The 25,549-nt window shown below is 44.9% G+C and overlaps 1 protein-coding gene across 2 annotated transcripts in view; it reads right to left on the reverse strand.

Moving 5' to 3' along the window:
- Window positions 1-19,588, reverse strand: part of PLPP4 (phospholipid phosphatase 4) — a 238,766-nt gene extending 219,178 nt beyond the window's left edge. For both annotated transcript variants that reach the window (XR_011024584.1, XM_068258847.1), the window contains exon 1: window positions 19,215-19,588. Coding sequence is in view for 1 of the 2 variants with exons in the window: in XM_068258847.1 (XP_068114948.1) it covers window positions 19,215-19,273 (59 nt within the window). In the remaining variant the exon portion in view is untranslated. The remainder of the gene's footprint in view (window positions 1-19,214) is intronic.
- Between the last annotated feature and the right edge of the window lie 5,961 nt (window positions 19,589-25,549).

Below are 25,549 nucleotides of genomic sequence, written 5' to 3' on the forward strand. Positions count from 1 at the left end.
CTGGAGATTCCTTAACCCCTTTGGTTCCCAGGATGTTACAGTTACGTCCTCTGTGTGGCTGCCAAGACGTAACTCTAACTTCCTGGAAGTCCTGCTGCAATCGCACGCACCCGAGAGGGGAGATTCAGCTGTTATATGACAGCTGACATCTCCCCTCACTGATCAGGAGCCATAGATCCTAATCATGTGATCACTACATTCACCACAAGTTGTAGTGATCTGTGAAGCAGCGGCAGTGGCTGAAGAGGACCCACTCACCTCTCCTGACGTTCCTCTGGCGATCGTCACTCCCCATCCGCTCTGCCCAGCATCCATTCTCGCTCTACAGCTAGGTTCCGGGTCCAGGGTAAATGACGTCATCAAGCCAGGACCCAGAACTTAACGGCAGTGCGAGGCTGGACGCCGTACAGAGTGGAGGCGGGGAGCACTGCTCCTCGCTGAACCTAGGGAGGTGAGTAATGAAGGCTGCCTATACTGGGGGCACCCATGCCTGACTATCTATACTGGGGATACCCATGCCTGGCTATCTATACTGGGGATACCTCTGCCTGGCTATATACTGCATACTGGCAGCGCCCAAAAAGTTAAATTGCTCTGGTCCTGCAGGGGGTTTTCCAGTCCTCAAGTGGTTAAATGTCTTACAGAATTCAGTGCTGAGATTTACGCACACTGGCTTGTGTTTTTCAGTGCAGACAACATAAATTGTTATTCTCTTTAGGTTTGTCTCTATAATTCTTTATTTTACACTGCGCTGGAAAAATCATGAAGACACAAAAACACTACACTCGTGCTTGCTGAGCATTTAATTTCAAAACCACAGGCAATGATGTGAAGGAACAATCCCTCCATGCCAACCCCCACCTCCTTATTTTATTTTGTTCTTGCTAAATTATGTTCCATTCTTTTGGGAAGGATTTCTGACAGATTTCAGAACATAGCTGCAAATACTTTTTTTTTCCCATTTAGACACAACAGTGTTGGTGAGTCGGGATAATGTGAATTATGACTTGTCAGTTTTTTTTTCTTCTTTCTGTTGTTTTGTTGTTTGTTTTTGTAAGGAGCCGACGAAAAGGTCGTCAAAAAGGGATCTACCAGCGTTACATTCAAATGAATATTTGGAGATGTCTTAAAGAGTAACTGTTGGGCATAAAATAGAAAAAAATAATTCTTTATTTTTATCTGGTAAACAAGTAATAAGTATGCTAACCAAGCAATCCAAAAGTTACAAAATCACTCTTGTTTTTCTTCTCCATAAAACATCATTCCCCAGTTGCCCTGGCCCCTATTTGGTACATCTATCACACAAAGGAAGTTGCAGGGCATGCTGGGTTTTCTTTTTTCTTCTTTACTTTCCCCTCAGACTTAACTAATGCAGACTGATTTTTTTGAAGCCTCTTTCCCTCCTGTTTTTCCTTCCCACACCTTTGTTCCTCTCTGATTGGCCAATATTTCTCAATGCACTTTCTACTGCAGAGCTGGGTGGGAGTGTCTGAAGACCGGAAGGGGGGGGGGGGCAATGATACACAGACAGAGTAAGGGAGGAAATGATGTCAGGACTGGCTTGAAGATAGACTCAGACAAAATGGAAAATCCTAAGAAAAAACACTAAAATCAAAATGTGGACAGTGCATTACTGTAACTAGGGCAAGTATTTATCTACACACACGCACACATATATATATATATATATATATATATATATATATATATATATATATATATATATATATATATATTTATTTATATATATATATATATATATATATATATATGTATGTGTGTGTGTTTTTTTCAGAAATAGACACTTTAAAAGCATAAACGAGGCGATAAATGAAATCTAGCTTTACTTTCCTGGGGCTTCTTCCAGCCCCTGGAGGTCATTTGTGTCCCTCGCCGCAGCTCTGGTCTTCTCTGGGATCTCGCTGGCAACCTCTAAGGATCACTGACCCCCAATGGGTCGGCGTCTTTTGCTCGTCCTTTAAAGCATCACCTCACTTGTTCTTTAAGGCATCAGAGCTGCAGTGCGCATCCAATCTTAGTCTCTATGTAATATAAGGGACTGCCTAAATTATCAGTTCAATATATTCACTTAGTTTACCCTTTTACTACATAGATTTAATAAAATTAGCTGAAAAAATATTGGATCATTACAGGCCACCTTTATGCTCACATTGCTCAGAGGCGTACCTGGGTGGGGCAAGGGGGGGACACCTGTCCCCGGGCGCAGTATCTGGGGGAGTGCTAGATCGAACGGCACTGTTCCCTAAGCCTGTAGAAGGTGGATGACTCTACAGGTTTCCTCTCAGCCAATAAGGTTTCAGCCAATAAGACCGTTCAAGAGGTGGGCAAGAAACAGCAAGAGTCCCTGGAGTCCTTGTGTTCTGCAGTGTGATGAAACAGAAGGGCTCTGTAGCAAAGGAAAGAGGGGGCGCTATATAAATGTCAGTGGTTAGCAGTAGAAATAGTAAATGAGATGCTAATTTCTACAACACTCATGCAAATTTAATTCAAACTGTGTGCAGCTTGGAACCTGACCAATAAAATACACTTCCTGCTGACTTGGATTGGACCAATTCCAAGCTGCTTAAAAACTTCATTAAATTTACATTCAAGCCAGAAACATTAGCATGTCATTAACCTTCTGCAGTGACCAGCATGGAGACTGCTGCTTATAGCCGACCTGTTATGGGCTAAAGTAAAGTCACAGCCTTCTTGCTAGTATGCTTGTGATGATTAGCATAATGTGATGAGGTCATTAAATCGCCTCTAGCCCTGGGCCTTCTAAACAGGCATTGCTACTAAGGTGGTGGTGGTGGTTGGGGGAGGGGGCAGTGGGCAGTAGTGGGTAATTGTTTCACTTGTGGACTAGGGTTAATGTGTACACTTGGGTGCCACAGGGGCTTCAAGGACCACTCCAGTGAAAAAAGTAGGCAATTAAAATCTGACAGAACCGACAGGTTTTGGACTAGACCATCTCCTCATGGGGGACTCTCAGGGTTTTTTTTCTTTTCAAAAGCATTTCCTGAATGGTAGTTGCTAAGTCTAACTGCCAAAATAGTGTGAAAGTGAGTAGGGATGCTGGCAGGTATCTTACTATTTTGGCAGTTAAACTGCTGTTCAGGAAATACTTTTGAAAACAGAGAGACCCTGACAACCTCCCATGTGGAGATGTCCAAAACCTGTCTGCGTTTTTCATTAATTTTGTTATGCGATTGCGATTTTTCATTTGCATTGCATTATCACACTTAAAATCGCTCCAGAATGCGATTGCGATTTGCAAATCGAATCACTATAGTGGAAAATAATTCTCATTATTTGTATGATAAAGTAGCACCCCTAGCAACTTAAAAATCACTAGCGATTTGCGATTCAGCTGTGCAGTGGAAAAGGGCCCTGAGGATTGTAAAGCAGGAAATGTGGTGTTACTGTATCCAAGGATTGAACGTCATCCCAATTACTAGCTGATACCCCCTTTCCCATGAGAAATCTTTACCTTTTCTCGAATAGATCATCAGGGGGAAGGGGGGTCTGTATGGCTGATATTGTGGTGAAACCCCTCCCACAGTGTAATGTCAGGACCTAGATCCTGACAGTTTCCTGTCTATGAACCTTGTTGCATTGTGGGAAATAATGGCTTTTTCCAACTGCCAATCAACCAGTATCTCCCCTCTGTGCATATGTATAAAAAAAAAAAACCTTTTAGCCTATCCCATTGTTAGGGGGTGTGGTTATAGATAATGGCAGTTGGTGTTGTCTGTTATTTGTTTGTTTTTTGTCTGCCAGCAGTAAACATGATTACGTGCAGGCTGATCGTGGATCAAACAACATGAATTAATGATATGACGAATATCAATCAATTCTTGATCTCTCTTCTATTTTCTAACGTCTCACTTTGCAATGTATCGATTTATTTTTGTCCCCTTCTCGCTAAAGTTCTTTAATACCTGTATGTAGTTCTGTGTGTGCTGTTTCGCAGGTAGCTAGGAGTGCGACAGTCCAGCTAAAGCATCCAAATGCTCACAGCTCTGCTTCTTTCAATGAAAATACAATACAGTATGCATCCAGCAGGAGCGAAAAATGAAGTGTTGACAATGCCTGAAGCTTTGGTTGCTTTGATGAATCAAACACTGTCATCCCCATGTCATAATAACTCTTAACATGTCGTTTTCACATGCATCGGGTGCCACTTACAGCTCAATGCATCACCGGTCTAGTCAGTTACAGAAGCATCTGATAATAAATTAGGGAACGTTGAAGGGAGCGTCATGCAATTTTAATCCAATCGCACAAGTCTCAGCTGACACGGTGTATCCGAACACCACCAAAATCCACTGCGTTGTCCATAATCCAATCACTGCTCTGCTGAAGTTAATATAAAAGGAAACTAGGCAAGAGCTATCTACACCTGCAACCTGTGCAACACGTGACTCAGTGCTAAGCCAAAGGGGGAGCTCTGCTGTCTGTACAATGGAAATATGGGCATATAAAATGTCTTGTGTTTATAGACAGGAGTGAATGATGACAGAAAGACACAGCATGTTTAACCCCGCAGCTGCATCAAACAGATTTACTGGAGTTGTTAGAGAAGGGGAAGAAGCTTATCAGGTGACCATGGCCAGCTGCCCAGCACAGACGATAAGAGGTTTATAGCCACACACAGCTTATTATTATTTATCATTATGTATTACTACCGTTTCAAAGAAGTTAAAGACGATCTCACAAAAGGCTCCGGAGAAACAAATCCACGGCAGCGATCAGCGGGTAAACGGCAATTTATGCACATTTTTATTTGGGGAATTTGAATGAAAATGGATTTTTGGCTTTTTTGTAACAGATAAAACGATAATGAGGCTCAGAAAGACACCTCTGGAGACCCTCTTTACAAACGAGGCAACGCTGGAGCTGAAGGGAATGTTTAAGATTAATTTGTGTTCTAAAACAAAGCAGAACCTCATCATGACAAGAGGGCTGAAGGAGGATCTGCAGGCAACATGTGAAAAAAATAAAAGATATGTTATACTGTATATGAGTACAGATCAAAGAATATACTAACTATACTATAACTAATATCGGCCAACAGGCATCAGCAGTGTCAAATGAATATTAAAGCAGACCTGAACTCAGAACTTCTGCTATGCTCTAAAAGATAAGCAACAGCATAATACCATTTAAAGAAAAAACATTTCTTTGTTACAGCTGATGCAAATCCTGTAATGAATCTGCAGTGTGTCTACTTCCTGTTTTCATTGAAGCAGACATAGGGTTAACATCCTGTGTTTACAAATTAAAAGCTCTGCTGTGGCAGAGAAGATTCCTGAGCTGACACAGCTGAGAGATGAGATTACAGTTGCGATTAGACACAGATGAGGGGGAATTAGACAGGTTAAACTCTCTAAATACATACAGGGTCCATTTCTCTCCGTTTTCCTTCTGTCCTGTGCAAGCGTTCAGGTCCACTTTCAGGCATGGTCTCACATAAATCTGTACATGTCCAGTCCTGTCCGTTTTGCATCAATATTCTTGGCGAAATATTTTATTGGCACAATAAGGCCCGGTTCACATCAGCGTTTCGAGCCAAAAGGATCCGGTCAGTGGATCCGGTCTCCGCTTCACCGGATCCAGATGGCTCTGTCCGCGGCCCTGTTCACATTGAAAATGGATCTGATCAATGATTGAACGGATCCGTTTTCACTCAATTTCGCCGGCAAATACATACCTAATCTTCTGTAGCAGCCGGTGGTAGAGGCTTCCTCTTCTCCCGCTGTGACTACACAGCGCGTCATGTGACTAGGAAGAAGATGGAAGCCTCTACCGCTGGCTGCTACAGAGGATTAGGTATGTATAAACCGTCCCTCACCCACCTGCCCGCCCGGCTGCTGCACCCTCCTTCAACCTCCCGTCGCTCAGGTTCGTGTCGGCACATGCCCCCATCCCCCGTGGAATGGTCCGTTTCTTCACTAGTGTGAAGAAACGTTCCGTTTTCCATTGCCCCAATGCTGCAGCATGTTTTGTCCGGATCCGTTCCGCTGGGCAGAACTATCTGGAAAAATAGGGCCTGCAGCAATTTTTAGATCCGGGGACCAGAACGTACGGAACGTATCCGTACCAACTGACGCATGTGAATGGATCCATAGGTTAACATTGGATCCTTTCACATCCGTTGCGTTTGTACAGTATACGCTTCGGTCCCAATCCGCAAAAAAACGCTAATGTGAAACGGGCCGAACCATACAAATATCACAACATTTGGTCATATAAAGGCACTACAACCGGTTCCATACCATTTTAAAAAACAAAACAGCTTAATAGTTGTTGTACTTGTTATGACTGCAATTAGTGAAAATGATCACATCAGATTATTAATGCTTAAACTTAATCATATTAAAAAAAAAGAAAAGCAATAAATATATAAAAATAAATTTGAATATTAATTTCCATAGTGCAACATTTCTCATAATGTATGTTTATAATATCCTGTTTAAGTTCCTGTTTCTATCAGGCTGCAGCGTACCTTGATGCAGACTATCTATCTGTATTGATAAACTGGCTATGAAAAGAATAGATTAGGTACACCCAAAATTTTACATAGGCCTCAATTCACTAAGCTTATCTCCTGTCTTTAATAACTCTTGAGGACAAACACAGACCGAAAAATTGAGGTACCAGGGAAAAAGAGTACATACACAATTGTCAAGAAGACAGGCCCTATAGGTACTAAATCAGGTCCTATAAACCTGTTGATAATATTTAAAATAAAATAAAAGGGAAGGCCACCACCACGTATTGGTGTCCTTTTGACAGTAATTTCCGATATTCGGATATAGTCGTTGCCAGGGCCGGCCTTAGGTTTCACAGCGCCCTGAGCCTAACCAGATTTTGGTGCCCCCCCCATTCATCCTCTTTGTGCGCACGCACACACACACGTGCAACATTCCCTTTAGTGTATCTAGGCAGATCCCCCCTTCGTGTATATGTAATTTATACACTAAGGGCGGGATCTGCCTATATATACACTAAAGGGGGATCTGACTACTACATATACAAGACTAGTAACCTATATACACTAAGGGGGAATCTATATATCTATCCATCCATCCATCCATCCATTCAGCGCTCCTGGCTCCATCCATCCTATTACGGGGCCGGGAGCTGGGCGGAGTCTCACACTGACTCCAAGAGGCAGCGCCGCATGGTCTTCGCCCCCATCAACCTAAGTGCCGGCTATGGCCGGATTTGTACTTTTTACCGCCCTAGGCCCACTACCATCAGCCGCCCCCTGACCGACCATCAGCCGCCCCCTGACCGACCATCACCCTAACATTCCCAGCCCAACACCCCCATCCCCACTATACACACACACACACACACACACACACCTTTTCCCCAGCAAACATACAGTCTTAACTTTTGACTGCAAATACACTACTACTGTATACAAAATGAATTGCAATCACCCCAAATATGAAAAGCAGCAATTGCCCCCCACCTCTTATAAAAAGCAGCATAAACACCCACATGTGACAAGTAGCATTGGCCCTACATATGATAGCATCCCAGCATGTGAAATTCAGTAATGACCCCAACTATGACAAGCAGCATTGACCCCTACATACAGTATGACATTCAGCAAACACCCCTACAGAATAACAGCAGCATTGACCCCCACATTTGACAATGAGCGATCACCCTCACATATGAAAGGTAACATTGACGACCCCCCCATATAAAAAGCAATTATTTTTGTTCCCCCCTCAAAGTGCAGCCACATCCCCACAATGATTGGAGCTGGGGGCTAAAGAAAAAAATATATTTGGTAACATGATGCAGTGAGTAGATTATATGCTCTTCTGAGGACAATTAGTGACATGATTGCAGGAATTAGATTGTGAGCTCCTCTAAGGACAGTTGCATGACAAGGTAGATCAGCAGGTGGCGGCAGAACTGTGACTGCAAAAGTGTCAGCAGATGTGGATCATTTATAAGGGAGGCAGCCCCTTGCTGAGACCTTGCATGCACAGCTACAGTCTGAGCCCCATGAACACTCATTTCCCCATGATCACCCCTGGCAGTGTGCAATGCACTTAAAAAAAAAAAAAGTAGATATACCATACATTTACATGCATATCTCAAATAGCACACACCCTCTCTCCACTCCTGGCATGCTGCTGCAGCTCCAAGCCCCCTTGTTTGCAAACTCACACTGTCACCAGGCACCTGCAGACAGTTATACAAATATTTATGCATAGACAAAAATCACCTCGGATGTCCTTTACATAGGATACTACATTAGGTGGTTAACCCCTCCAGAATAATATAATCACAGAGCAATGTGGATAAATCCCATTAGTCTTCTGCCTCCAGGCATGTAATTATAACAAACAGGCAGAATGCAAAATTGTAAAAGTTGTAAAAACAATACAACAAACTTTCACACATGCCAGGCTAATTATTTGACCTTTGAAGAGCCCCCATAAAACCATCCACTGACCACTTTGGAAGTAAAGACTGATAATCAATCCAGCAGTCAGTCCAAAGGCAATTAATCAAGATAATGCTGAACAGTTCCACCGGAAAGACACAGACAACAGCCGTCAATTTAGAGGTTAATCTCACCTCCGTTCCGTCGGACTCTGCAGCCCAGGATCAAAGCATCCTCGCAAGACCATCTCTGGCCAGCCATTCAGATTCCCTCATAAGTCTTCCTTCGATCACACTGCTATTCAAACACCGGCACATGCACAATCACGTGGTAGGAAGCCAGCCTCACACAGGCATATCACGTGGTGGGAAGCCATGCGAGATACACAATCAAGCGTGAATGGAGCTACAGCACAAAACAATATGCGGCAGGAGCGCGGCGCCCCCCCCCCCTGGAAGCCGGTGGTCCGGCGCCCTGAGCGATCGCTCCGGTCGCACAGGCCAAAGGCCGGCCGTGGTCGTTGCGTACTGTGGGGGTCCTTGCTGATCCCCCTCCACTTCAATTTTTATTTATATAAGTGGGGTGTAGCTATCCCACAGGATACGTGACTAAAAATCACTGATGGGGTGGTAAGGGTCAGAGTCAAGATGCTAGTTATTGAAACCAATGATTCACCCTAGCAGACCGCTCACTGGTAATGATCCCAAATACACACCCCATACGGGAGGCTCTATTAGGCCCGGTTCACATTAGCGGTTGTTTGCCAAACGGACCGGATGACCTGACCGGATCCGGACCGGATCCGGATCGGAACCGTACGGTTCTGATCCGGATCCGATCCGGATCCGGTCAGGTTGCATCAGGTGGTAATCAGGATGCGATCCGGATCCGTTTGGCAAAGTAACGTAAAAAAAAAAAAAAAATGTTGGGGTCTGGGAGGTCAGCAGAAGGGGGACCTGTGGAATCAGGCCCTCTGCTGTTTAGCACTCACCTCCACCTGCGACATGCTGCCAACATCTCCGGATCCGGATCCAGCTGTGCTGCTCCACTCCAAAATGCTTGCCCACGTGTCCCCAGCCAATATCGCCGCAACAATCCGCATAGGAAGTGGGGTAGAACATCCGGATTTCTCAGCCAGTGTGTTGTGCGGCCTCCGGTTCCCATTGGTTTGTATTGGCCGGATGGTGCAGTCCGGCTCCGCCCCGGATACGGCTGCCGGAGGGGCCGGATGAAAAAATAGCGCATGTTGGAACGGAGGCCGGAGTCCGGATCCGGCCCGGATCCGGTCCGGCTCCGGTTCTGCAGAACGGACCCATGTGAACGGACGCATAGGCTTTAATTGCTATGCCGTGCGTCCGTTCCGTCCGTTCTGCAGGCGGTGCGGCTCCGGCACGGCGATTCCGGAGGGCCACCGCAAGTGTGAACCGGGCCTAACACGGTGCTAGACATTGTGCAAAGTGCTGTACATAAAAAACCCTAATGAGATCACATTTCACCACACAGGCTTCTTCAGAAGGTGCTATACATATGTTACATAGTGCTATACATAATACACAATCACCACATGATTAAAATAACAAAATGCCCCCCATATATAACGTGCCCCTGTCAGGCATGTAGTATTCAGGAAACATTTTACCTCAGGCAAACCTAAAGTTAACTCTTCTGTCTTTAAGTTAACTCTTTAATCCTTAAAATAACTCCAGAGTTAAAGACAGGCTGTTCATTAACTGCGTGTGAAAATAACTACAGAGGTAACTTAACTACAGAGGAGGTAAATTAACTACAGAAGAGGTAACGTAAGGAATGAAGAGATAAGATAACTCTCACTATGTGGAGGTAAGTTTTCTCTTGCCTTAATATCTCCAGCATGATCTTGATGCTGGAGATAATAAGGCAAGTAAGAGAGTTATCTTATCTCTTCATTCCTTACGTTACCTCTTCTGTAGTTAATTTACCTCCTCTGTAGTTAATTTACCACCTATGTAGTTAATTTACCACCTCTGTAGTTAATTTACCACCTCTGTAGTTATTTTCACACGCAGTTAATGAACAGCCTGTCTTTAACTCTGGAGTTATTTTAAGGATTAAAGAGTTAACTTAAAGACAGAAGAGTTAACTTTAGGTTTGCCTGAGGTAAAATGTTTCCTGAATACTACATGCCTTATCACCATGGTAACAACTCTAGAAGAGTTATTAAAGACAGGAGATAAGCTTAGTGAATTGAGGCCATAGTCCGTTTTCTCTGACTGGACCAGAAATGTACACTTTTTATGTGCGAACACACCCATAGAAAACTGACACAAAACTGATATAAAACTAACAAGACCGGAAATGTACACCTTTTATGTGTAAACACACTCATAGAAACACATACAAAACTGATACAAAAGGACAGGAATGGTCCAGAAATGTACAGATTAAAGCGAACCAGAGACAATGCACCATCATGTATTTTACCATATATATCAGTGGGAACATTAGAGAAAACACCTACTCTGCTGTCTGTTTCATCCTTCACTGGTCAGCCTGCTTGTTTCAGCCCTGATAAAATCCCCGACTGAGCATTCAGTCTGGCTTTGCTCAGGAATCATTATAGCTGAGTCATTACAGCAGAGCCAGAAGCGGGCAGGCTTGGGCTTGAAAAGACATCAGAGAAGACAGACTCAGCTATAATGATTCCTGAGCAAAGCCAGACTGAATGCTCAGTCGGGGACTTTATCAGGGCTGGTAACAAGCAGGCTGAGCAGTGAAGGATTAAACAGAGAGCAGGGTAGGTGTAAAATACATGAGAGTGCTTCGTCTCTGGGTCACTTTAAGGCAATAGTCGCACTTAGCAGATTCACACAAGTTTTCCAATGTGTTCTATAGTAGAAACTCACTTGAGATTCTGCTAAGTGTGACCCTAGCCTTATGTAGTGAACACATCCATAGAAAAAAAATACAAAATTGATGCCAACTGTCAAAACGGAAAAGACGGAACTCGACACCTTTTTATGTGTGAACCAAGCCTAACAGTAAACAGTCACAGCTAGAGGTCATGGGAAGTGTAGTCCTGAGTTCAACAGATAGTTGGCAAGAGGCAAGACAGCAAGAGGCAATATCGCAGTCGACAGACAGCAAGAGGCAGTATCACCCCACTGCAATGGCCCTGATGCCAGCATAGTGCAACCAGGCCCAAATGATGATGTCATCAGCATACAAAAGTATTTACAATGTATCTGCAACTGCTATCAGAGGAGGACCAGAAGTGACTATACACCAAGACACACATACCATTTCTACAGCCTAACTTCTGTTTATACAGGAAAAAGGTATACAATACAGCACACAACTGCAAGTGGAAGGATTGTTAGCTGCACATGTAGTAAACTGTTGAGGCATATAAAACGAACACATGCCATATAAAAGATACAAACACACAATAGAATAGGATTTCCTAGGCATAAACATTGACATTTCTGCAAAGATACAGAATACTGATTATCCTGCATTCACGAATGAAGAGGAAATGTGTGCAAATATAACGGGGACACTATTATGAGCACTGCATAGTCCGTTATTACTGAATCACTTGGATATCAGCAGTACTACTACTATATAGGTTTCACAGGGGGAACTGCTGTGGAGACAATCCAGGCAGTCATTACTGGACAACTCAAATACAAGTAATATTACTGAATAGATCTCAGAGGGGGCACTGCTATGGGCACTATGTTGCCAGTCATTAAAGTGTAACTGTCAGGCATAAAATCTAAAATCTATTCTTTATTTTCATCTGGTAAACAAGTAATAAGGATGCTAACCAGGCAATCCAAAAGTTAAAACCACTATTACTTTTCTTGTTGATAAATGATCATTCCCCAGTTTACCTGACTCTTATTTCGAAACACACAAAATTTGGTACACAAAAAGGAAGTTGCAGGGAATCCTGGCTTTTTTGCTTCTCTATTGCCCCTCAGACGTAACTTATGCAGCCTGATTGGCTGAAGCCTCTTTCCCTCCTGTTTTCCCCTCCCACACACACTTCTGTTCCTCACTGATTGGCCAATATTTCTCATGCTGAGACAATGCACTTTCTACAGTGAAGGGCGGGCAAATCAGGCAGAGGAGAGTAAGGGAGAAAATTACATCAGGACTGGCTTCAAAATAGCCACACTTAAAATGGGAAATGCTAAAAAGGATTTTCTCTTTTTTTATTGTAGAAAAATCACTAACATCAAAACGTGGACTGTGCAACACATACAGTGGCTTGCAAAAGTATTCGGCCCCCTTGAAGTTTTCCACATTTTGTCATATTACTGCCACAAACATGAATCAATTTTATTGGAATTCCACATGAAAGACGAATACAAAGTGGTGTACACATGAGAAGTAGAACCAAATTATCATACATAATTCCAAACATTTTTTACAAATAAATAACTGCAAAGTGGTGTGTGCATAATTATTCGGCCCCCTTTGATCTGAGTGCAGCCAGTTGCCTATAGACATTTCCTGATGAGTGCTAATGACTAAATAGAGTGCACCTATGTGTAATCTAATGTCAGTACAAATACAGCTGCTCTGTGAGGGCCTCAGAGGTTGTCCAGTGTTCTCCCAGGCTCTTTTAGACGGGTGCTCCACCTGGCTAGTTTTGGTGACCACCCGGCTGCCATCGGCTCACCTCCTCATATGCTGTAAGCAGAGTTGCTCACAGAAGTACTGGCCCTGCATTCTCATCTTGCCTCACCCGGCTATTTTTTCATGCCACCCGGCTGGAAAAAATTTCTGGGGAGAACACTGTTGTCTGAGAGAATATTGGGAGCAACAACACCGTGAAGTCCAAAGAACACACAAGACAGGTCAGGGATCAAGTTATTGAGACATTTAAAGCAGGCTTATGGCCCATACTCACGGGCTACAATTGTCGCCGCAACCACAAGGCACGCATGTGTTGCGGCGACAGGTCGCCCGTGAGTATGAGGCGCAACACGGGCGCGCACCCCGAACCGTCGCTCCTGTCGCCAGGCGATTGGCGCGGTCAATCGCCTGGCGACAGTTCCGCGCAACTTCGCCGCAACTGTCGCTAGTCCGCATGTGTATGCGGACTAGCGACAACAACCAGCAGGGAATACCCTGAGCTTCCGGCGGGGGGAGGAACATCGGCGACAGCTTCCGTCGCATCAGTTGCCAGGTCCCTCCGCCGTGTGTATGCGGAGGGACCTGGCGACGAGCTGTCGCCTATCTGTCGCGCACACGCTCCCGTGTGCTAGCGACAGCAACATTTGTAGCCCGTGAGTATGGGCCATCAGGCCACAAAAAGATTTCCAAAGCCTTGAACATCCCACGGAGCATTGTGCAAGCGATCATTCAGAAATGGAAGGAGTATGGCACAACTGTAAACCTACCAAGACAAGGCCATTCAACCTAAACTCACAGGCCGAACAGGGAAAGCGCTGATCAGAAATGCAGTCAAGAGGCCCATGGTGACTCTGGACGAGCTGCAGAGATCTACAGCTCAGGTGGGAGACTCTGTCCATAGGACAACTATTAGTCATGCACTGTACAAAGTTGGCCTTTATGGAAGAGTGGCAAGAGGAAATGCATTGTTAACAGAAAGCATAAGAAGTCCCATTTGCAGTTTGCCACAACCATGTGGAAGAAGGTGCTCTGGTCAGATGAGACCAAAATGGAACTTTTTGGCCAAAATGCAAAACGCTATGTGTAGCAGAAAACTAACACTGCACATCACTCTGAACACACCATCCCCACTGTCAAATATGGTGGTGGCAGCATCATGCTCGGCGGTACATCTCTTCAGCAGGGACAGGGAAGCTGGTCAGAGTTGATGGGAAGATGGATGGAGCCAAATACAAGGCAAACTTTGAAGAAAACCTCTTGGAGACTGCAAAAGACTTGAGACTGGGGTGGAGGTTCACCTTCCAGCAGGACAATGACCCTAAACATAAAGCCAGGGCAACAATGGATTGGTTTAAAACAAAACATATCTATGTGTTAGAATGGCCCAGTCAAAGTCCAGATCTAAATCCAATCGAGAATCTGTGGCAAGATCTGAAAACTGCTGTTCACAAACACTGTCCATCTAATATGACTGAGCTGGAGCTGTTTTGCAAAGAAGAATGGGCAAGGATTTCAGTCTCTAGATATGCAAAGCTGGTAGAGGCATACCCTAAAAGACTGGCAGCTGTAATTGCAGCAAAAGGTGGTTCTACAAAGTATTCTCAGGGGGCCGAATAATTATGCACACCCCACTTTGCAGTTATTTATTTGTAAAAAAAATGTTTGGAATGATGTATGATTTTCGATCCACTTCTCACATGTACACCACTTTGTATTGGTTTTTCACGTGGAATTCCAATAAAATTGATGCATGTTTGTGGCAGTAATGTGACAAAATGTGGAAAACTTCAAGGGGCTGAATACTTTTGCAACCCACTGTATGTTATGTAAGTAGAGCAAGTATTTATCTACTTCTATATGTGTTTTTTTTTCTGAGATGGTATGGCTGACAGTTCCTCTTTAACGAGTCACCTGGATACCAGCAGTATTACTGAATAGATCTCACAGGGGGCACGGCTATGGGCACTATGTAGGCAGTCATTAACGGGTAACCTGGATAGCAGCAGTATTACTGAATAGATCTCAGAGGGGGCACTGCTATGGGCACTATGTTGCCAGTCATTAACGAGTAACCTGGATACCAGCAGTATTGCCGAATAGACCTCACAGGGGGCATGGCTATGGGCACTATGTAGGCAATCATTAATGGGTCACCTGGATACCAGCAGTATTACTGAATAGATTTCAGAGAGGGCACTGCTATGGGCACTATGTAGGCAGTCATTTACGAGTCAGCTGGATACCAGCAGTATTACTGAATAAAGCTAAGAGGGGGCACTGCTATGGGCACTATGTTGCCAGTCATTAACGAGTAACCTGGATAGCAGCAGTATGCCGAATAGACCTCACAGAGGGCACGGCTATCGGCACTATGTAGGCAGTCATTATCGAGTCACCTGGATACCAGCAGTATTACTGAATAAATCTCAGAGGGGGCGCTGCTATGGGCACTATGCTGCCAGTCATTAACGGGTCACCTGGATACCAGCAGTATTACTGAATAGATCTCACAGGGGGCACTGCTATGGGCACTATGTAGGCAGTCATTAACGAGTCACCTGGATACCAGCAGTATCAGTGAAATGGGCACTACGTTGGCAGTCATTATCGAGTCACCTGGATACCAGCAGTATTACTGAATAGATCTCACAGGGGGCACTGCTATGGGCACTATGTAGGCAGTCATTAACGGGTCAGCTGGATACCAGCAGTATTACTGAATAAATCTCAGAGGGGGCACTGCTATGGGCACTATGTAGGCAGGGGGAAGGGGGGTCTGTATGGCTGACATCATGGTGAAACCCCTCCCACAGTGTAATGTCAGGACCTAGATCCTGACAGTTTCCTGTCTGTGAACCTTGTTGCATTGTGGGAAATAATGGCTTTTTCCAACTGCCAATTAACCAGTATCTCCCCTCTGTGCATATGTATATGTATAAAAGAAACAACCTTTTAGCCTATTCCATTGTTAGGGGGTGTGGTTATAGATAATGGCAGTTGGTGTTGTCTGTTATTTGTTTGTTTTTGTCTGCCAGCAGTAAACATGATTACGTGCAAGCTGATTGTGGATCAAACAACATGAATTAATTACATGACGAATATCAATCAATTCTTGATCTCTCTTCTATTTTTAACTTCTCACTTTGCAATGTATTGATTTATTTTTGTCCCCTTCTTGCTAAAAGTTCTTTAATACCTGTATGTAGTTCTGTGTGTGCTGTTTCGCAGGTAGCTAGGAGTGCGACAGTCCAGCTAAAGCATCCAAATGCTCACAGCTCTGCTTCTTTCAATGAAAATACAATACAGTATGCATCCAGCAGGAGCAAAAAATGAAGTGTTGAGAATGCCTGAAGCTTTGGCTGCTTTGATGAATCAAACACTGTCATTCCCATGTCATAATAACTCTTAACATGTCATTTTCACATGCATCGGGTGCCACTTACAGCTCAATGCATCAACGGTCTAGTCAGTTACAGAAGCATCTGATAATAAATTGGGGAAAGTTGAAGGGAGCGTCAAGCAATTTTAATCCAATCCAATGTAGGCAGTCATTAACGGGTCACCTGTATACCAGCAGTATTGCTGAATAGATCTCACAGGGGGCACTGCTATGGGCACTATGTTGCCAGGCATTTACAAGTCACCTGGGTACCAGCACTATTACTGAATAGATCTCAGAGTGGCACAGCTATGGGCACTATGTAGGCAGTCATTAATGGGTCACCTGGATACCAGCAGTATAACTGAATAGATCTCACAGGGGGCACTGCTATGGGCAGTGGGCACTAAGTAGGCAGTCATTAAGGAGTCACCTGGATACCAGCAGTATTACTGAATAGATCTCACAGGGGGCACTGCTATGGGAACTAAGTAGGCAGTCATTAAGGAGTAACCTGGATACCAGCAGAATTATTGTACAGATCTCAGAGGGGGCACTGCTATGGGTTGCTACTCATACTCACAGGGGGCACTGCTATGGGCACTAGGATGGCAGTCAGTGTGTCACCCAGATAGTAGGATCAAGGTATATATACTTGCATGGGTCACTATGTAAGCAGCCATTTGTGGGTCACTCACATACCAGTAGTCATACTGTATAGGTCTAAAAGAGAAAAAATGCTATGAGCACTATGCTGGCTGTCATTAATAAGTCACGTGGACACCAAAAGTTACACTACAGCATATATATGTTCTGCCCTTGTCTGTGAGGGTTTCCTCCAGGCACGCCAGTTTCCTCCCACATACCAAATCATACAGAGAAGTTAACTAGTTTAACCTAAATTGGCTTAAAGGGAAGGTCCAAGCAAAAAAAAAAAAATGAGTTTCACTTACCTGGGGCTTCTACCAGCCCCATGCAGCCATCCTGTGCCCTCGTAGTCACTCACTGCTGCTCCAGTCCCCCGCTGGCAGCTTTCTGACCTCGGAGGTCAGGGCCGAATTGCGTACATTTTTACACATTCCCGCTAGTGCAGGAACATTAACACATACATTTTTACGCGTTAGTGGTGCAACGCGTACATTTTTGTTCCTGCACTAGCTGGAATGCGTAAAAATGTATGCAATGTGGCCCTGACCTCCGAGGTCAGAAAGCTGCCAGCGGGGGACTGGAGCAGCAGTGAGTGACTACGAGGGCACAGGAGGGCTACATGGGGCTAGTAGAAGCCCCAGGTAAGTGAAACTCATTTTTTTTTTTGCTTGGACCTTCCCTTTAAGACTATGATGGGCATATGACTGTGGTAGGGATTAGATCGTGAGCCCCTCTGAGGAACAGTTAAGTGACAGGACTAAATATACTCTGTACAGCACTGCGGAAAATGTCAGCGCTATACAAATGCTAAATAATAATAACATATGAAATAGAAGACTCATATGCTAATAGGGGATTCAATATGTTCAGAAAAACTTCATATACAAGATCTACAATCTACCATTACTAAAGAGTAGACTGGACAAGCATACAGAACTTGCTATTCATATTACAGATTTAGGTTCACTCTCCAGTAGGGACTCTTGCGTGCAGCAGAGAAACACAATGGATGAAACTCTACATATTATATTTCAGTGCTATGCAGATACGGTAATAAATATGCCCATTGACGGACATTCAGTACAGAGCCATAGAGAGCAGCAGGTCTTCACTAGTCTAGAACGGCCTTAGATACAATAGTTCTATATGCTATATAGGTTTAATAGTTCTGCAGCAATATAGGTACAACAGTTTTTTTATGCTATATAGGTTCAACAATTATATATGATACATAGGTAGAGCAGTTTGATATGCTTTATAGATACAACAGTTCTATATGTTATTTAGGTGCAACAGTTATATATGCTATAGAGGTATAACTGTTCTATATGCTATATAGGTACAACAGTTCTGTATGCTATGTAGGTACAACAGTTTGATATGCTATATAGAAACAACTATTCTATATAATATATAGGTACAGCAGTTCTATATGCTATATAGGTTCAATAGTTCTATATGGGATATAGGTTTAACTGTTGTATAGGCTATACAGGTACAACAATTCTATATGCTATATAAAAACAAAGACAAACACTTATATCACGCTTTTCTCCTGGTGGACCCAAAGCGCCAGAGCTGCAGCCACTAGGACACGCTCTATAGGCAGTAGCAGTGTTAGGGAGACTTGCCTAAGTTCTCCTACTGAATAGGTGCTGGCTTACTGAACATGCAGAGCTGAGGTTATAACCCAGGTCTCCTGTGTGGGAGGCAAATCCCTTAACCATTACACTTTCCAGCCACTGTGTTCTATAGTTCTATTTGCTTTATAGGTTTAACTGTTCTATATGCTATACAGGTACAACAATTCTATTTGCTATATAAGTTCAACAGTTTTAGCATGCTATATAGGTTCAACAGTTGTATTTGCTGTATAGTTACAACTACATGCTATAAAGGTACAATCATTTTATATGCTATAGAGGTACAACAAATCTATATGCTATATAGGTACATTCTATAATCTATATGCATTATAGGTGCAACAGTTCTATATGCTACATGGGTACAATAATTCTATATGCCGTATAGGTGCAACAGTTCTATCAATAGTTCTATTTGCAATAGAGCTACAATAGTTCTATATGCTATAGTCAGAGCTGCAGCTGTACATTACGAGACAGATAAGTGAACAGGTGTACTTACACAAAGACCCCGAAGAGCAGTGCCCGGATGCCCAGCTCTTCCAGCAGTGCCCGCATCATGCCCCCGCATCAGCCACACAGGCGGCTCACCCGGAATCCTGCTGTGTATGGGAGTTACTCACACACTTGTACAGCCATGCTGCGGGACGTCCAGGACCCCTTCTTCCTGGAGAGTTCAATGTGAGGAGTATGGCAGTCTATAGACTAGCCTAGTAGCAGCATCAGTGTCCGCACAGCACGGCATAGCATTGTGCCTGAGCACTCAGCATTGTAGGAGATACACACACCGGCTAACAGAGCAGCAGCTTCTCACAATGCTAGGATTCCCCCCATAGAAACTGCACAGGAGGATCTCCCCACTCCAGCCTCATCTCTCCTCCCCGCTCACTCACAGCTGCTCTGTGCTAATACAATCATCACATGCTGCAAACGTGCTACTTTATCTAGCCACAGTGCTAGGAAACAACATTTTTTCTCTCCAACTTGCATGAGGAGGAAATATTATTTTCTGATTCTCATAAAATATCCAAGTGATGGGGTGCTAGAGATAGCATGTAAGAAGACTGACCAGGGATATTGTTGATTGATTTTTCATGAGATCTGACCAAAAAATCTTTAGCAGTTAAGGGTTATACACTATTAGATCAGGCAAACAATCAATATCTCACTATTGTCAGCCATTTGCCACCATTCTAGCTTATTATTTATTTATTGTATTTATAAAGCGCCAACATATTACGCAGCGCTGGACATTAGTTTAAGTTACAGACAATGTTTAGGGGTGACATACAGCTTGCACCACTTCATTATTCTGGGTACGCACAATGCAATTTCCCGTCCAATCGACGGGTAATCTGAGAAGAAGTTGCATCGTGTGTACATGTCCAAACTGCTCTTGAGTGATGATGGCATGGGCATCCGCACATTGGCAAAATGGGGCATGCGCCCCCCCCCTCCCCTGGACAGCTGCTCCACCCCCCTAGCCACATGACACTACGCGCCATTGCCTGGAATGCAGGAAGAAGGTGGGCAGTTCCTCTCCGCCCGCTGATGCTCGATTCTGTTTGCCGCTGCTAATTTGGGGGGGGGGGAAGCGGCAGAAGGAGGGGACCTAGGTGAGGGAGGTGGGGGGGTCTGGCCCCCCTCACTGCTGCTGTCCCTCCTTCCAAGCTTCCCCCATACTGGGAGCGACTATACTACATACACTGGGGGCAAATATACTAATACAGGGCAACTATACTAGCTATACTGGGGTGACTATACTATCTAAACTGGGGGCAACTATACTAGTTATACTGGGGGCAACTATACTAATACTGGTGCAACTACATTACCTACACTGAGGGCAACTATACTAGCTATACTGGGGCAACTATACTAACTACACTGGAGGCAACTATACTCTCTCTGCTTTTCTGATGTCTCTTTCTGTTGTCACTCTCTCTCTCTCTGCCTTTCTGCTGTCTCTTTCTTTCTGCTGTCTCTTTCTCTCTGCCTCTCAACTCTGTCTCTCTGCTGTGTCTCTCTCTCTATCTCTGCCTTTCTGCTTGCTCTTTCTCTCTCTCTCTCTGCCTTTCCGCTGTCTCTCTCTCTGCCTTTCTGCTGTCTCTCACTCTCTCTGCCTTTCTGCTGTCTCTCTCTCTCTCTCTCTCTCTCTCTCTCTCTGCCTCTCTGCTCTCTCTCTCTCTCTGCCTTTCTGCTATCTCTCTCTCTCTCTCTCTCTGCCTTTCTGCTGTCTCTCTCTCTGCCTTTCTGTTGTCTCTCTCTCTCTGCCTTTCTGCGCTCTCTCTGCCTTTCTGCTGTCTTTCTCTCTCCCTTTCTGTGCTCTCTCTCTCTGCTTCTATGCTGTCTCTCTCTGTGTGCCTTTCTGCTGTGTCTCTCTCTGCCTTTCTGCTGTCTCTCTCTTCCTTTCTGTGCCCTCTCTCCTCTTCCTCACTCTCTGCCTCTCTGGTTTCTCTATCTGCATTTCTGCTGTCTCTTTCTCTCTCTCTCTCTCTCTCTCTCTCTCTCTCTCTCTCTGCCTGTCTGCCCTCTCTCTCTCTCTCTCTCTCTCTGCCTTTCTGCTGTCTCTCTCTCTCTGCCTTTCTGCTTGCTCTCTCTCTCTCTCTCTCTCTCTCTCTCTGCCTTTCTGCTCGCTCTCTGACTTTCTGCTGTCTCTCTCTCTCTTTCTCTCTGCCTTTCTGCTGTCTCTCTCTCTTTGCCTTTCTGCTCTCTCTCTCTGCCTTTCTGCTCTCTCTCTCTCTCTCTTCCTCTCTCTGCCTTTCTACTGTCTCTCTCTCTCTGCCTTTCTGCTTGCTTTCTCTCTCTCTGCCTTTCTGCTCTCTCTCTCTCCCTCTCTCTCTCTCTCTCTGCCTTTCTGCTCGCACTCTCTCTCTCTCTCTCTCTGCCTTTCTACTGTCTCTCTCTCTCTGCCTTTTTGCTGTCTCTCTCTCTGCCTTTCTGCTCTCTCTCTCTCTCTCTCTCTCTCTCTGCCTTTCTGCTCGCACTCTTTCTCTCTCTGCCTTTCTGCTGTCTCTCTCTGTCTGTCTTTCTGCTGTCTCTCAGTCTTTCTGCCTTTCTGCTGTCTCTCTCTCTCTCTTGCTCTCTCTCTCTCTGCCTCCCTGCTCTCCCTCTCTGCCTTTCTGTTCTCTTTCTCTTTGCTGTCTCTCTCTCTGCCTCTCAACTGTCACTCTCCCTCTCAGCTGTGTCTCTCTGCAGTCTCTCTCTACCTCTGCCGTTCTACTGCCCTTCCCATACATGGGCACCCTCCTCCTACCCACTGGCACCCCCCTCCTGCCCATTTTCACCCTCTCCCACCCACTGGCGCCCTCTTGCAAAGTCTGCGGTGTGGCTTAATGCCACACAGGGGACATGGCTTAAGTTTCCCTGTCACTACCTAAACTGGGGGGCACCTGTGTCGGAGGCACTCGCAATCTAATCCCTACCATAGCCCTAGTCTAATGTCCCACCATTGCTAAATTCATGTAAATTTGTCTCCACCTGTGACCACACCCACATCGTGGTTCATGACCACGCCTATTTTTTCAGCACGGCGCGCTACTCCGACCCCCCCCCCCATTTCTCACCCCCCACCCCTGGAAACATTTCTGCGGAAGCCCATGGATAATGGGATAAATTCTCCTGTGATAACTTTGCAAAATCGATCCCGTTATCGACCGGGAGCAGATTGGACATGATTGAAATAATCTGCGAAAAGTATGCTTCCAAGTCATTACTGAGCATGTCCAAACAGTCTAACACAGCTAATAACATGTATAACGCACAACATGCAGTACTTTCATTTAACGTGCAGCGTTAGACACCAACGCAACGTGTGCACTGTGAACGGGGCATTGATTTTCTCATTGCAGTGCGTTATTCTGCGTTAAATGTTGTTTTAACGTGCGACTTTAACATCCCACTGTGAACTTACCCTGAATGATTCGATCATTTGTTATCGTTCAGTACGAACGACTAACACAGATCATCGTCCAAATCGCTAGGACGGACAGGTCTACATGGACGACAATTGCTGTCTTTTCCTCCATTGGGACTTTTTGTTTTTTAACAGTTCTCAGTTGACTTGCTGTTTGTCATTCAGCAGTGTGTGTATGGAGCTTTAAAGTGTACCTGAACCGAAGCTCATTATGTTGGAGCTGCACAGTTCCTCTTCCTGTAACGTTACTGCTATGGGGCCCTGGAGATGAGGGAGCCCAGGTGATACTTGACATGTTCACTATTAACTTTCCTTCTCTACCCTCTGACTTTGTCTCAATGTCCATGGACTATACACAGTGTACATAGCTTGGAAATGTCAACTCATATCCATAGGGTAGGGGCAGGTGGCATTGCTCAAGAGTGCCTAGACGTAAAGGCCCCATGAAAACTTTGCTTTTGGGCCCCACAGTCTCTAGCTACGCCACTGACCCTGCGGCTTCACTCTCTTAAGGTAAGTATCTGATTTTGATCCTGAGTTTCGGCTCCAGATCACGTTGTACTGCTTGGTGATGTACCTTTCAAATAATTTTGTAAAGCTCTATCTCAGTGCTGTACGGATAAATGGGTATCAACGGCAGTAAGTCAACCACCATGGGTAAATCATTAGAATCTCCGATCCCATACAAACAGATCAGAGCAGATGCCTTGTACAGCAAAGTCCCTGGTACCCGGCACCGGCGGGGATTGCCTGATTCTGGATACATATGTTTGCCAGTTGCTTGAGCAATCTCCCTCCCTAAATGCTTACTGAGCCTCTAGCGACGTCTAGCAGCCTTCCTGCAGCACCTAGCGGGCTCCTAGCAGGTTTCCGGTTTCCCCTATGTGCGCAAGCCGGCGTGTCACATGATCCGCATTGGGGCAGGTTACAAGCTGACTTGCATGCACGGATTCTGGAAGCCGCTAGGAGCCCGGTAGGTGCTGCAGGAAGGCTGCTAGACGTCACCGGAGGCTCAGTAAGTATTTTAAAAGCCTCAAAACCCACCGAAAACCAAGTCCAGTTATCCCTCAGGCATGCTGGTTAGTTGAGACTTTCGGTTTCCTGATTTCAGGACAACGAGGACTATGCTGTAGCATGGAGCTTGATCTGAATACAATGGCTTGCTCCTCCTCTCTTCATCTACTTTGTGGCCCCTTTCACACTGGTCCATTACATTTCTTTGCAATGGACAATATCAACGCAATGCAATGATATTCATATGGGGTTTTCACATCGAGTGCAGTGGGGCAGCTTTCGATATTGTACCGCACAGTATGCTGTGTGTTAACCCAGTAACGTGTGTGCTTACTGTGGCGGTGAAACAAACTTTCATTGTACTGTATGCTTCACTGTGCTTCACCGCATAGTATACATATAATGTGCATTGAGGGACAGCAAGAAAAACAAAGAAGTTTTGAATCAGGATGATACCATTTATTGGCTAACTTCAAAGAATAAGATTAAGCCTTTCAGCTACGACGGGAGTGTGATCGAGGACGAGCGGCGGGAAGGGCCACACAGGCACAGTGGCCATCGACTGACCAGGAAGGAAATGTGTCGCATGTGGATCCCCCGAGATTATTCCAATGCGATGGAATGGAATCACCAAATTTCGTCCGGGAATTGCGGAAAAATGAATTCCGCGGAACGCGGTGAGCATCCCTACTGATCATTACCACTGCAGCTTCGATGAAAACTAATGCAGTAACTGTAGGAGGACTCCATGTGGGCCCCTAGTGTCTAGGGGCCGTGATACAGCCACTGTCTCTACATTCTGTATTGCTCTGAGACGGGCAACCTCCATAGCCTTCTAAAGATAGGAGTACTTTCCTAATTTTCCCCTGTGATAAAAGTGTATGCTGTCTTTTTATCTTTCCCTACCCTTTTTATTGTTTTTTATTAAAATGTACCATTTTTTGTCATCTTCCCCCTGACAGCCAATCCCCGCAATCGTTTCTCATAGGCATCAGCCTATGAGAGCGATCGCTCTGTGGGCCACTCCAAGGGACAGCTGAGTGTCATGGCTGTCCCCAGTACAGCGTTGCTGTAGATAGCAGCGCTGTACAATGTAAATAGATGGCAGTCTGATAGCGGCGATCGCTGCTGGCAGACTGTTGTCAGAGCAGAGCTCCGACATTCAAACGGGGATGCGCACTCACCGACGTGCGCGATCCCCTGCCTTCCTTGCCCACCGCTCTTGACGGCATTCGGCGTTGCGTGGTCCTGGGGCTACCACCTTCCCGACGCCTATCAGCGTTAGGCGGTCGGGAGGGGGTTAATGTGCTCATTATTATTCTGATACTCCTACTATAATGTGTTCTATTCTACTGCGCCCACAATGGGGGAAAATGCCAAGGAACTCCTGCAGACTACTTAAGGAACCCTGGTTGAAAAAGCCTGCCCTACCCATTCCAGAATGATGCATGCTGGTCCCTGATTGGTTACTGTAGCAAAAATAGCTTTCCTCTTAACTTTTTTTTTTTTTTTTCCATGCGATAACCCGAAGAAGGATGAGGAAAAGGTGCAGATTTCCTGTGCTGGATCGGGCAGCCGCGGACCTCAGGAAAATAATGAAATAATCTCTTGTCACGGATGTCAGGACATTCGCCCTGAGGCGCTACACACAGAGCTGTAAAAATAATGGCATAAACTTGCTGATTGTGACAAGATGAGATGGAATGGGGATTTCAGGAAAGATCCATCACAGGTTCTGTTCCATGTAATAGCTTCCAGAATGGAGAGAATCTCAGGGGAGAACGGAGGAAGAGGGGAGAAGAACATTCTTACAAAGGATTTTTAAAACAAAAATCAGTTAAAGACTATTCTGCATTGTGAATGCTGAAAAGTAAATAGGAGGTAGAGCTGATTAAACAGATCTTACA

This window comes from Hyperolius riggenbachi, chromosome 10, assembly GCF_040937935.1.
Source record: "Hyperolius riggenbachi isolate aHypRig1 chromosome 10, aHypRig1.pri, whole genome shotgun sequence".
NCBI lineage: Eukaryota > Metazoa > Chordata > Amphibia > Anura > Hyperoliidae > Hyperolius > Hyperolius riggenbachi.